This window comes from Eumetopias jubatus, unplaced genomic scaffold (genome assembly GCF_037043125.1).
Source record: "Eumetopias jubatus isolate StellerSeaLion01/CBP00866 unplaced genomic scaffold, mEumJub1_p1.0 scaffold_2, whole genome shotgun sequence".
Lineage (NCBI taxonomy): Eukaryota > Metazoa > Chordata > Mammalia > Carnivora > Otariidae > Eumetopias > Eumetopias jubatus.
This window is the reverse complement of record NW_028274808.1, coordinates 140,322,342-140,336,330: the sequence shown is the minus strand read 5'-3', so window position 1 is coordinate 140,336,330 and position 13,989 is coordinate 140,322,342. Positions and strand designations below refer to the sequence as shown.

The 13,989-nt window shown below is 37.3% G+C and overlaps 1 protein-coding gene across 3 annotated transcripts in view; it reads left to right on the top strand.

Annotated features, from left to right (window-relative positions):
• The window catches only part of MRPL1 (mitochondrial ribosomal protein L1), a 143,220-nt gene that overhangs the window by 64,680 nt on the left and 64,551 nt on the right, over window positions 1-13,989 (top strand). For all 3 annotated transcript variants that reach the window (XM_028100753.2, XM_028100752.2, XM_028100751.2), the window contains 3 exons: window positions 6,248-6,506; window positions 9,752-9,835; window positions 11,456-11,527. In XM_028100753.2, the coding sequence (XP_027956554.1) occupies window positions 6,248-6,506; window positions 9,752-9,835; window positions 11,456-11,527 (415 nt within the window). The remainder of the gene's footprint in view (window positions 1-6,247; window positions 6,507-9,751; window positions 9,836-11,455; window positions 11,528-13,989) is intronic.

Here is a 13,989-nt window from a genome sequence, read left to right as displayed (position 1 = left end):
ATCTTGTGTAGAACAGTTGAAACCAAAGTACCTAGTATTTATGCCCGGGAATGCACATGCCTGTTGTCACAGTGTTGAATTAGTCCAGTCAGAAGTCGAGCTAGGTTTTGCTTTTGTTGTTGCTATGGTTACCACCAGCTTCAAATTTCTGTACTTTACCTTGTGCGTAGGATGGGGGCTGGGTTGCTTGGAAGGTTTTTCTCAGTGTTCCCATTTTATGCTCTGTTTTCTGCCTTGCCAATGCAGGCAGTTGTGCCTCAGAGGGGGAGGTCTCTCTTTATACTCTTGCTCCTTCCCTAGTGTAGATTGCTGTTGCTTATTAGTGCTTGCTGGTCTGGAGATGGGTGCAGGAGGGATTCTCTGTTTTCCAAATCAGACTTTATCCTAAGTGGGCCCAGTGTGGCTGGACCTTCGGGATGGGGTTTTCTCAGTATTTCTATCCCTTCTCCCCATAGTATTTCTCTACTGCTGGTCTTTGCCAGAGTGTCCAGGCCTTTACCCCCAGCTTTACTGTACTGGTAGAGGATACTGTGCTCCGGACTGTTTCCTGACCTACCCCTAAGGGTAGAAGTTTTTCTGTTTTTTCTTCTTTCTTTTCCCTATGCACATGGGTGATTACCTGTGCCCTACATGGTTTCAGGGTTACATGCCTTTCTAGCAGCAGTGGCTAATCTCTGTGCCTGTACTCTTTAGGGAGGCTTTCTGGGCTCCTGGCCTGCTCCAGTCTTTCCCAGGAGCATCTGGTGGAGGTCTGTGGAAAGAGCCTACAAATTGAGTATAGCCTACAAATTGAGTATGAATTCCCGTTGTGTGTGAATGTCCCAGGGGCTTTCTAGTAGCCCTAACATTATTACCTGTTTCCCTTCCTCTTATACTCTGCTATAGGTGAGAGTGTCCTGAGTATGCATGTGGAGTGGGAGAAGGGAATGTGGGCTGATTCTTCTTGGATTTAAGGCTACTTGGTTGACCTGTGATCTCAGCTTTGTGATGCATTCAAGAAAAGTGATTTTATCCGACTCTCTAGTTGTTAATACTCTTTCCAGTTTTTATTTTTTAATTTTCATTTATTTGTATTATTGACTGGGTTTTATTCTTTTGACTTTGACATTATAAGCATAAGCAGAACTTCTTTTTTTTTTTAAAGATTTTATTTATTTATTTGAGAGAGAGAGAATGAGAGATAGAGAGCACGAGAGGGAGGAGGGTCAGAGGGAGAAGCAGACACCCCCGCTGAGCAGGGAGCCCGATGCGGGACTCGATCCCAGGACTCCAGGATCATGACCTGAGCCGAAGGCAGTCGCTTAACCAACTGAGCCACCCAGGCGCCCCATAAGCAGAACTTCTGCATTTAGTTTCATGAATAAGCCAGGGTCAGAGATATTAGTGAATTTATTTACATGATTATACTGAGAAATGAGATGTCCAGATGTTTGCATTCCATTAATAATTCTGTTTAGTTTGACAGAAGTTGTGTATCACCATGCCCCCCAACTTCCATCCCCTAATTCCTCAATGTAAAGGGTTTTTCAGCCTTGAAGGGACTTGGATCTCTGGGGTCACAGATCTTTAAAGGTCTTGAAGTGAGCTTTATTATAGCACTGAATTTTTTTGTTTGTTTTATTTGAGTATGACCATGGAGTTATTTTTCCTTTCATGCTTTTGGAGTTAAGGGACAGATGAGGCAGGGGGAAAGTTATTACCTTAGTATAATCTCTCTCTTTTTTTAAAGATTTCATTTATTTATTTGACAGAGACACAGCGAGAGAGGGAACACAAGCAGGGGGAGGGGGAGAGGGAGAAGCAGGCTTCCCGCGGAGCAGGGAGCCCGATGCGGGGCTCGATCCCAGGACCCTGGGACCCTGACCTTAGTCGAAGGCAGATGCTTAACAACTGAGCCACCCGGGTGTCACTGAGTATAATCTATTATTACTCATTTAATCTATGTGGTTTAGGTACCCAGGTAACTGCAGCTAAATTTTCTTTGATTCAGACTGCCAGGCATTTTTCCCTCACCTTGGCAAAAACCTTTTTTAAGTATGATTTATTTTTATTCCCCAAGAATCAAAGTATTTAAGCTCTCCTGATAGGGCCTTACAGAATTGCATGAACAACAGAGGTCTTCTGGATATGATTCTAATGAATAAAGATAGGCATTTTTTGGAGGGTCATGGAAAACTGACAGTGGGTCTATTAAATTAATTATTGACAGATTTTGTTCAGTTGTGCTTTTTTTTAATTTTGGAAGAAAGTGTTTTTTTTAGAGTCCTATTTGATCTCTGTTATAATGATATTATGCTTTTTTTTCTTTAAAACAGTGTTCCATTTGTAACTTAAAAATATTTTTACTGAATCACCTCAAATATTTTGTGAAACAAGGACCAAAGTATAAATAAACAAATTGCTGTATACTCAATGCACTCTATGTATCAGACTTCTATTGGGTGTTGAATATATTTATGAATTTAAAAATCATGTTTCAGTCCCTGGGGAATTTGATATTAATTGCAATTTAAATGGACAGGTTTGGCCATGATAAAAAATTTTGTGGTGAAATCAGCATTTATGTAAAGTAAGTCTGTAGGTTACAGCTAGGACATTTATTTGTTTTGTTTAGATGGAGAGTATTTTACTAAAACATTCTCTTTAGGCTCCTTCTTTTATTGGCCTCCCTATTCTTTTACTAAATATAAAATTAAAATGTGATTTCTCTAGTTTGGAAGATTTGGAATTTTGTGGAGTACTTCCAAAGTAGCTATTGAGGCATGTTGCATCCATACACTTGGACACCTGCTTAGACTTGTTGTCATCAGTCCAGAAGGACACCTGTGTCCCATTAAAAATGAGCATTGTCATTATCTGCTATTCTGTGAATTGCTTATTAGCTGGGAGGATGCTGTTAGTTGTGGTAATAAGGATTCATTGAGGGCTAAAGAGTGTGAATGGAATTATACATTGGATTGGATTTTGAGTTTCTTTTTTAAAAATTTATTTTACTGTCATCTGTTTCTGTCACATAAATTTTATAGGACCTGTATTTGTTTTCTGTTAACAAATTACCACAAACTTTGTGGTTTAAAACATCAGAAGTTTGTTATCTTGCAGTTCTGTAGGTCAAGTCTGTCATGGATCTCACTGGGCTAAAATCAGGGTGTCAGCAGGGCTTCCTTCCTCTCTAGAAGCTCTAGGGGAGTATCTGTTTCTTCTCCATTCCCACTTTTGAGAGGCTACCGACATTCCTGGGCTTGTGGCCCCTTTCCTCCATCTTCAAAGCCGGAATGGCAGATTCCCTTTCATGCTCGAATTTCTTCTGTCTCTTCCCATCTCTTTCAAATGTAGGGGGGAAAGAGGAAAGTTTCTGTGCTTTCAAGGACTTGTGTGATTAGATTGGCCCCTGGATTATCCAGATAATCTCCCCATCTCAAAGTCTTTAGCCCAAGCACATCTGCAAAGCCTTTTTTGCCATGTAGATATAACATCGTTGGAAAGCCATTATTCTGCTTACAACAGAACTTAAACCTTTTTCTAGAAATATTACTTAACTAATTTAAAACTCTGTGGTCAAAAGATTATAGGTGTGATTTGAAATAGTGTTGAGAAAATATATATTATCTCTAGCTCTTTTTTTTTTTCTGTCTTCTTAGGTTCAAACTCTTATCTGTTCTCTTAACTTACCTGTTGAACATATTTTCCTAGATATTTTGTAAACACCTTGTTAGCTTTTGTTATATACCAAACCACTCAAGAATTCTTTATCATTGCCCACACATCTGTGGGTCAGCTGATCTAAGCTAGGTTTGGATGGGTGTCTCTTGGGACTTTGGCTGGGCTTGCTGCACATCTGTGAGTCTGCACATCAGTTGTGAATTGTCCAATCTAGCCTGGGGCTTTGTGGGGGCAACTCTGTTTCACAGTCTCTTATTCTCCTGCCTTTGGAGTGGCACAAGCATGTTCTTATGGAAATGGCAGAAATACAAGCATGCAAGTGGAAACATATGAAGCTTCTTATTGGCCTAGGCTTAGAGCAGAGAACTATCACTTTTGCTTTATTATATTGGCCAAACTAGTCACATGACCAATCCAAGTGCTGGGACATATGCTCTACCCCTTTAAATGGGAGGAACTGCAAAGTCACTCAGCAAAGTGACTTGAATGAAGAGAGGGGATAAAATTAGGGTCGATGATGCAACTAACCCCACACTCAAACTCTGTATTGCCCCAAACTGAACTCATCTCACAAGAAACCTGTTTTGCCTTTATTTCTGGTCTTAATGATACTACGCTATGCCTGGTCACCCAAGCCAGAAACAGAAGTATTGTATAAAAATAGTCTTCTTTTTTCATCTTTATTTTTCTGCAGTATTTACTTTATAAATATCTAATCTCTCATCTTCTCCAGCCTATCACCATCACTGCTGTCATACCTCCTTGAGAAGAAAAGGAGGGGTAGTCTTTATATTGTCTCCAATCCAACTTCCTTCAAATCTGTCTCTTATATTGTAGCCGGAATATTCTACTGGAAATACAGTTGTCACTCCTGTTGTGTAGCTTCTCATTGCCTCTAGCGAAGGCCCTCTATGATCTAGATTCTCCAGCCCTATCTTCAGATGTTTCTTGCCTTCTGTTTTGCCCGGTAGTTCAGGAGACAGCAAACAATGTCTAGTGGGCCAAAAAATCTGTTCTACCATCTATTTTTGTATGGTTCATGAACATAGTTCTTACATTTTTAAGTGATTGGATAAAAAAAGAAGAAACAGTATTTTGTGACACATGAAAATTAGGAAATTTAAGCCATTTGTTTGTAAATAACGTTTTATTGGAACATGGGTACACTCATTCATTTTTCAATGTCTATGGCTGCTTTCACATTACAGTGGCATAATTGAAATACTGAGGTAAGAGACTATAAAATATTTGCTGTCTGGCCCTTAGAGAAAAATTTTGTCCCCCTCTGCTCTCATCAGAATTTATAATAGCTCTCCTTGTGTACTTGTATTCTGTTTGATGACTCAATACTTTTATTATGTTGTTTCTTTGCCTGGCTAACTCTACTTTTTAAGGTAATAGCTTTATTGAGATATAATTTACATACCATTCAATTTACCCATTTAAAGTGTACAGTTCAGTGGTTTTTAGTATAGTCACACTTTTGCCACCATCAGTGTTATTTTTAGAACATTTTTGTTAACTTGCCCTAAAACCTCATGCCTATTGGCAGTTTAGGCCCCATTTTTCTAACCTCCTCTCCCAGCCTTGGACAATCACTAAATCTACTTTCAGTTTCTATGGATTTGCCCATTCTTGATGTTTCATACAAATGGAACCATAAAATATGTCATCTTTTGTGACTGGCTTCTTTCATTTGCATAATGTTTTTAAAGTTTATACTTACTGTAGCTTGTATCAGTACTTCATTCCTTTTCACTGCTGATTAATATTTTATTGTGTGGATATATCATATTTTGTATCCATTCATCTGGGTTATTGAACATTTGGGTTTTTACTTTTTGACTGTTAGGAGTAATGCTCAGTGAACATTTGTGTACCTGTTTTCATGTAGTCATATGTTTTCATCTCTCTTGGGTATATACTTGGGCTAACTCTTCCTTATTCTTCAAGAATTGATGTTAGGGTCATCTTCTCTAGAACACTTCCCTAGCTTCCTAGACTGGATTAAATGTCTTCCCTGCCGCTCCGAGAACACTGTGTCAAAGTACTTACCCATTGTATTGAAATAATCTGTTTGCATGTCTGTCTCCTCTATTCCTCTAAATTTTTGGAGAGCAGCATCAATGCCTTATCCAACTTTGGGTTAGCTGCAAACAGTACAAAAGTTTACTTAATATTTGTTCAACTAGAAACATTGTAAAGCAGTCTATGCTTTTGAATTAAAATAAACTTAAAAAATAAAAATGAACTTTATCTTTTGTTATTTTTTGTGTTTTATGTACATTGGCTTTTTATTTTTTATTTTTTTAAAGATTTTATTTATTTATTTGAGAGAGACAGACTGAAATAGCGACAGAAATAGCCAGAGAGAGCTTGAGCAGGGAGGAGAGGGAGAAGCAGGCTCCCAGCTAAGCAGGGAGCCTGATGTAGGGCCTGATCCCAGGATCCTGAGGTCATGACCTGAGCCGAAGGCAGATGCTTAACTGACTGAGCCACCCAGGTGCCCCTACATTGGTTTAAAAAAAAAAGTTTCTTAGAATATGTACTGAGATAACTGATCTTGAATTTGTCTTTTTTTAAGGCCTGCAAAGAAAACAAAAAAAGGTGTGAAAGACAAAGCATCAGATGAGAAAAAAGATGAGATAGAAAAAATAAAGTCATACTCCTTTAGGGAAGGCGAACCTGAGGATGATGTCTACTTAAAGCATTTATACCCAAGACGGATATATGAGGTGGAGAAAGCTATTCAGTTACTTAAGAAATTTCAAACTCTAGACTTTACTAATCCAAAGCAAGGTGTTTATCTTGATTTGACACTGGATATGGCATTGGGGAAAAAGGTATGTAGACTCAACTAAAATAAATTTATTTGTGAACAGGGGCTGTATGAATTGCTGTTTCTTAATTTTTAAAGTTCCTTGTTTCCTATAATAATTTTTGGGAAGTCTTATGCTCTTTCTATACTATGGGATGAAAAATTTTGTTTTTATTTTCCAAATATAAAAATACATTGAACATACTCTGCAGAGTCAATGAACATTCATCTCCTAGTTACCTGAAAATCACTAGTATAAATTTCAGCAAAAGTAGTGTTAAAATTAATTGAGGTATTACTGTAACTTTGAAAAATGACTTCAGCTGCTTGGGTGTCATATTCCTTTTCTGTAAATGAGGGTTTGGGATTAGAGGTATGTTCCTTGGAGTCCTGCGTTGAGACTAAGTTTGCATCAGTGGGGTGCCAAGCCCCTCACTCTTGCTTCCACCAAAACTTTTCTGCTTTATTTGTTTCTATGCAGTTCCTTGGATGACTTTTGTTTATAAAACTCTAAAAGTAGTAAAAATACTGAATTAGAGTTGAGGTCCATTACAACTCTAAATCTCATTTAAGAAATCTAATTTTCTTGGAAATGGTATTTTAATTTTTATTCTGAGGATGTCTTTTTTTGGTCAAACTAGAAGGTACAAATTTTTGAATACAATTTAACAACCTCCACAACAACAATAGTTGAACACTTAGGAGGAGGTTATATAGTGTAGCGCTTAAGAGCATGGGCCCTGGAGTCACATTATAGTACAGGCCAGAATCCTGGTGTCACCACTTACTTGCTTTTTGACTTTGGGTTTCTGGTTTAACCTTTTCAGATCTATTTTTTCCCCACCTCTTTATAAAGGGAGATAAAATGCTTAGTTTACACAGTTTTTAAGAGGATTAAATGAGACAGTGCATGTAAAGGACTTGCTAAGTGTTTAATAATCACAATCAACATTTACAGGAAACTTTCTGTGTACCAGCCACAATGCTAAGTGCTTTGCATGCATTTTCTCATTTAATCCTATAATAACCTCAAAAGAGGAAGCTGAGACAGAGAAACTGAAGTAACTTGTTCATGGTCACAGAATAAGAGGTGAAGTTAGGATTTGAATCAAGGTCTATCTTATTTCGTAGTTCTTATTTCTTAGAAACAGTTTATACCAGCCATGCTGTAATTTTATTTTATAGCACAATTTTACTGTTAGTTCTTTTATTTTAAAAATGTTATAGTATCCAAGATACTTTCTCACTTTCTCAGTCAGCCATTAATGTACTGTTGACCCTTGTTGACCCTTGAATAACATAGTTTTGAACTGTGAGGATCCACTTACATGCAGAGTTTTTTTTTTATAAAGGCAGTATACTACTATAAATGTATTTTCTCTTTCTTATTTTCTTAATATTTTCTTTTCTCTAGTTTCTTTGTTATAAGAATACAGTATCTAATACAGACAACATACCAAATATGTGTTGGTTGACTGTTTATGTTATCGATAAAGCTTTTGGTCAATAGTAGGCTATTAGTAGTTAAGTTTTGGGGGAGTCAAAAGTTACCTGCAGCTTTTCCACTGTGCTGGGGGTAGTGCCCCAACACCCGAGCTCTTTAGTGGTCAACTGTGATTCATAATGAAGAGTTGTAGGACCACAAGCTTCATTTCATAAATGAAAGCCACTTGTAGACTATTAACATTGAAAGGGTACTATTGTCTTCCTAAGACACTTTTTGTTTTTGATAGAGTGCTTATACAACAAGCCAGTATTTCCCCAGGGGATGCTTCTATTGTGATTACTTGCCATTGAAATATTTACTGAAACTAGTTGTGACATGTTAATGGCAAAGGAATGCCAGTCGGTAAAATTGAGTTGCATGTCTGATGTCAAGTGTGCTTAAGAGTTTGTTCTTTTCTTTTTTTTTTAACCAATGTTGGTACTTTATTATTATTATTTTTTAAAGATTTTATTTATTTATTTGACACAGAGAGAGAGAGATAGTGAGAGAGGGAACACAAGCAGGGGGAGTGGGAGAGGGAGAAGCAGGCATCCCTACCCCCCCCCAGCAGGGAGCCGGATGTGGGGCTCGATCCCAGGACCCTGGGATCCTGACCTGAGCTGAAGGCAGACGCTTTAACGACTGAGCCAGTTAAAGGCGCCCCGAGTTTGTTCTTTCTTGTCTGAAAAGAAATCCTCAGGAGGTTATCTCTACTCAAAATAAAGTTTTGCTAAAAATATAACCTTTCAATCAGTCTTAATTAGGGAACAACCTTTTTTCCCTTTCTTCTAGAGCTTAAAACTGTACTAAAACTATGGGCCTAGATTTTCCATGTGAAGTCTAAGTGATATGAGCCACAGGACTAGACAGGTCCTTGGCTAGAAAACTGAACCAAAAAGTTCTGAGGCCCTGTAGCATCTCCATCCATATTTGGGTGCCTTAATGCATGCCATTATATATTTTGGATTTTCCAACTGACTTCCCGAAAATCTTCGAAATTGGTGGGCAGTCCATGTTGTTTCAAAATAGACCCACTCAGAAGAGCCTTTCAGGCTTGGCACTCTGGCTTAGATTTGGTGTTAATAGTGACCTACAGAGCGGATTAGCTGGAAATTTTCTGTCATCTGTTAGGCATAGCTGTGCTCATGTCCTCCTTGGTGGTGTTAAAAAACTACATGTTCTTTTGAATTTAATTCAAGTTAGTAAACATTATTATTATTTTTTAAAGATTTTATTTATTTATTTGACAGAGAGAGACAAAGTGAGAGAGGGAACACAAGCAGGGGGAGTGGGAGAGGGAGAAGCAGGCTTCCCGCTGATTGGGGAGCCTGATGCGGGGCTCGATCCCAGGACCCTGGGATCATGACCTGAGCCGAAGGCAGACGCTTAACGACTGAGCCCCCCAGGCACCCCAAGTTAGTAAACATTTATTGATATCCATCATGTAGAAAGCATTATACTAGGTGCTGCGGAAGATATGGATATGCAAACACATCACTAAATACATGAGAGATTGTGATGAATGATGTAGAGGTAGAAGCCAAGTGCTGTGGCAGTATGGAGGTGGAGAGAGAGATGCAGATTTTCATTATGATTTCTTAGAAAAGAAATAGTCTCTTATGCTTTAAATTGTAATCAGTGAATAGTTCTAGATTAATTAGAGGACATATGGTAGAATTAAAACATTGAAAACAAAACATCAGTTTTGTTTTTTTATAGATGTGAGATATATAGAAAAGATGAATGAATTTTTCATTATTATTTTTCCATTGTTGTGTATCTAGAAAAAAGTGGAGCCATTTGCCAGTGTTCTTCGTTTTCCATACCCATTCGTTTCAGAAACCAATAAAGTTGCTGTATTTACAGGGGTGAGTAACCTTTGTCAACTTTTCATATCATTTAATTTTTTGCACGTATCACATTAATCAGTGCTTAGATTAACTGAATGAGTAGACTATTCACATAGTCTTGTTTTCCCCATTTGAGGCAGTTAGATGACTTATTTGAGGTTATGTCATTTGAGAAAGAGCTAAACTAGAATATTAATTTCATCATTATTAATCTACTACATTATGTTTCTCACAAGAAACTGAAGAGAAACAGAATTTGTCCTACTACCTCCTGCTTCCTACTCAGAGTACTCTCTTCAAACAAAAACAATGAGATTATTATTTTTTTTTAAAGATTTTTATTTATTTGACAGAGAGAGAGAGAGAGGAAGAGCGCATGTGCGCACATGCAAGCACACAAGCACCCAAGCAGGGGGAGCGGAGGCAGAGGGAGAGGGAGAAGCAGGCTCCCTGCTGAGAGGGAGCCCGATGTGGGGTAGGGCTTGATCCCAGGACCCTGAGATCATGACCTGAGTTGAAGACAGATGCTTAACTGACTTTGCCACCCAGGTGCCCAGTAAAATTGTTTTAAAGCAATGGGCCCACTTAGTGCTGTGAAGACACAGAAACCACACTTAAAAATATGTAGTCTGGAAAACCAGGAAAGTCGAGGCTGTAACAAATAGAATCATATGGCTCTTTGTCAGTCTTTTTGTATTATAAACATTTGAAATGTATTTATGAATTTGTTTTGTAGAGTGTTTTGATTTTTCTGTATCTGCTTCACTTTCAAGGAAGAGATTTTTTTTTTTCTAGAAAAGTGGAGAATATAGCTGTTGGAATGCTACAAAACTTGAGTGACTTAAGGGAGTGATATATTTTCACAGTAAAACCAAATGGCATAAAGGGAACATAGAAAATAACTAATACTGTATGTATATATATATATCTTTTTAAAGATTTTATTTATTTATTTGACAGAGAGACACAGCGAGAGAGAGAGAGAGAGAGAGAGCACAAGTAGGGGGAGTGGGAGAGGGAGAAGCAGGTTCCCTGCTGAGCAGGGAGCCTCATATGGGGCTTGATCCCAGGACCCTGGGACCATGACCTGAGCCGAAGGCAGATACTTAATGACTGAGCCACCCAGGCACCCCTACTGTATATTTTTCTTTTGAATTTTTAGACAACTGGCTAAAATTTTTTTTTTTAAGTTTTTAATTCTAGTTAGTTAACATACAGTGTTATATTAGTTTCAGGTGTACAATATAGTTTTGATTCTAGCATTCCTTAAGTAATTTTTCCTTTTTGGTTTGGTGTCTCCATTTAAGTTAGCAAAACTAAATATATCTTAATCTTTTACTTTTGGAAGATGATGTATTGAAGGCATTGAAGAATTAGATTGAGCCACTTCTTAGGTTCCTAATATGTCATTTCAGTGTATTTCCTCATGTGTTATTCAAGAAACACCTTAATCTACTACAAAGTAAACTTGTTCAGTATACAGTATCTCTGATGCATCTGATTGAGAAATGATGCATTTTCAGTTAAAAGTAAAAACCATAATTTTTATTTTGAACTGTGATATTATTTCTTACCAAATACTTGAAATCAGACTGAATTTGTTTAAAGATTGATATTCAAACTATTGTATTTTTATAGAATGCATCAGAGATTAAAATAGCAGAAGAAAATGGAGCTGCATTTGCAGGAGGAATTAATCTAATTCAGAAGGTACAGTGTTGTTTTCATATTCATTAGTAATAGAAATTGTTCTCTTATCTTTGCCATCCATTGATTTATTTCATGTGAAACATAACCACCATGCCTATATCTTTTGACAAATGGTTAGTACAGCTTTATAGAACAGGGAAAAATTTTCCTGCTCTTTTGAGTCTCAAAATCAAGCTAAGAAAAAACTATCCAGACAGTCTGATATTAATTATGCTTGATTTACATCATGATTTTTTTAACCCCTTGCTTCCTATATGTTTGTAAGAGTTTTTTTTTTAAAGATTTTATTTATTTATTTGAGAGAGAGAGAATGAGAGATAGCACAAGAGGGAAGAGGGTCAGAGGGAGAAGCAGACTCCCTGCCGAGCAGGGAGCCCGATGTGGGACTCGATCCCGGGACTCCAGGATCATGACCCGAGCCAAAGGCAGTCGCTTAACCAACTGAGCCACCCAGGCGCCCCTGTTTGTAAGAGTTTTTGTGGGTAGACTGGAAAGGGCAATATGACTCTCTGTGGTTTTGAATGCGAGATTTAAAATGGAATTTAAAAGGTAGCATTCATGAATATCACTGTTCATGTTTTGAAGATCAAATATTTGTTTTGCCTTCTTGGAGTGAAAAGTGTGATTAACTTTATAGATCACAAAGGATAACATCTGACCTCTGTAGTAATACAATACTCCTGATTACTCTTAACTTTTACTCTCCAACCACTTCAGAGTGGCATAGGCTCAGCATGAGGCAACAAGTGGTTATGTAGCCTGTGTTAAGAAAGTAACAAAGAATTTGTGGAGCTTGTTTGCAATCAGAACAATGTTTTTTTGTTTTATTTTGTTTTTTAAGAGGGGAGAAGAGGCATGTCTGTTGAATTTTGGGCGTTATTTCTGAAAATATGAATTTCAAAAGTCTTCTAAATTTAATTGTTTAAGTTATAGAATACCTTTTTGTTTTTAGAACAGGAGAAAGTGATTTGAAAATTTCTCTTTGCTCCACATCCAGATTTTGATTTGGGGAAAGTTTGAACTGGGCCCTTCTTTGGGATGTACAAGAGTGCTTGTAGTGTGTTTTTTCCACCCCAATAGTACTCTAAATGTGGTGGGGATTCTGGATTTTTTTTTTAAAAGATTTTATTTATTTATTTAAGAGAGAGAATGAGATAGAGAGAGCATGAGAGGGGGAGGGTCAGAGGGAGAAGCAGACTCCCTGCTGAGCAGGGAGCCCGATGCGGGACTCGATCCCAGCACTCCAGGATCATGACCCGAGCCGAAGGCAGCCGCTCAACCAACTGAGCCACTCAGGCACCCTGGGGATTCTGGATTTTTAAGGAGAGTCTCCAGAATGATTTTTGGGAGTAGCACTAATGGAAAATACAAAGAGATTATGCTTTCATGCAGACTCTGGGTTAAAGTCAGAGGGTGGTACCCAGTTGTTTCTGATGTATCATAAGCTTTAATTTAATAAAATTATTAAAATTCTTTTAATTTTTAAAAAATAAGCAATACCACAGATTCTTTGGAATTAGAGAATAGAGCTTAGTTTCTGGAGCCAGAGAACTAACTATTCTTATTAAATCAGTGTACTGCCTTCCATCTGTTTGTTTGTTTTTTTTTTCTGAAAGCGTAAGAGTGTCTTGTAGAACTGTCAAAACAACAATAGAGTTTAAATGAAGTTAAATGTTAAGCAAGAAATTACTTCTCAAGAAAGAAATGGTAAAGGAGCAGAAAGTCTTCTGTAGAATTAAGTTTGTTAAATAAAACATATTTGAAAAAGTAACCCAAATAAGGAAACCAAGTATATTTTGAAATTATTTGGTAAATAAGATGTTACAGTACAGAATTTCTCTTTAAGGGTGCCAGTGGTGATTGATTACTAGAGGGAAAATGCCAGTTGTATAAGGCATCACTAACATATTCTTGCAAGTTACCCCATGGAATCTTTCAAAGCTTATCCATGTTATTTGATTTTTAAAAATTTTTTAAAGATTTATATTTTTACCTGAGAGAGAGACAGAGAGTACGCACACAAATGGGGAGAGGGGCAGAGGGAGAGGAAGAATCCTTAAGCAGAGTTGCTGGAGCTCAAGACCTGAGCCAAAACCAGAGTCAGCTGCCCAATCGACTGAGCCACCCAAGTGCCCCTCATCCATGTTATTTTTAGAAGCTATTCAGATTATGAAATAATTTCAAGACACTTTTGGTAGATAGTATCATGACTGTAATTTTTTTTTTTTACACATTTCTGTACTTTTTAGTTAGGTTAAATACTATTTTACTTAGCACTTATAGAAGGTAGATGTAAGGTAAATTTAATGAACTAATAGTCATTTCTTAAGTTAGGCCTTTAATAAATTCATTTTGTTTCATAACTTCATTTTTATTTGTCTCTAAAGCATAGTTTTCATTTATATAGTTTTGTATTATTCCAAGAGGTGATCTTAAGGTTAACTTTAACATAACTTTTAAAC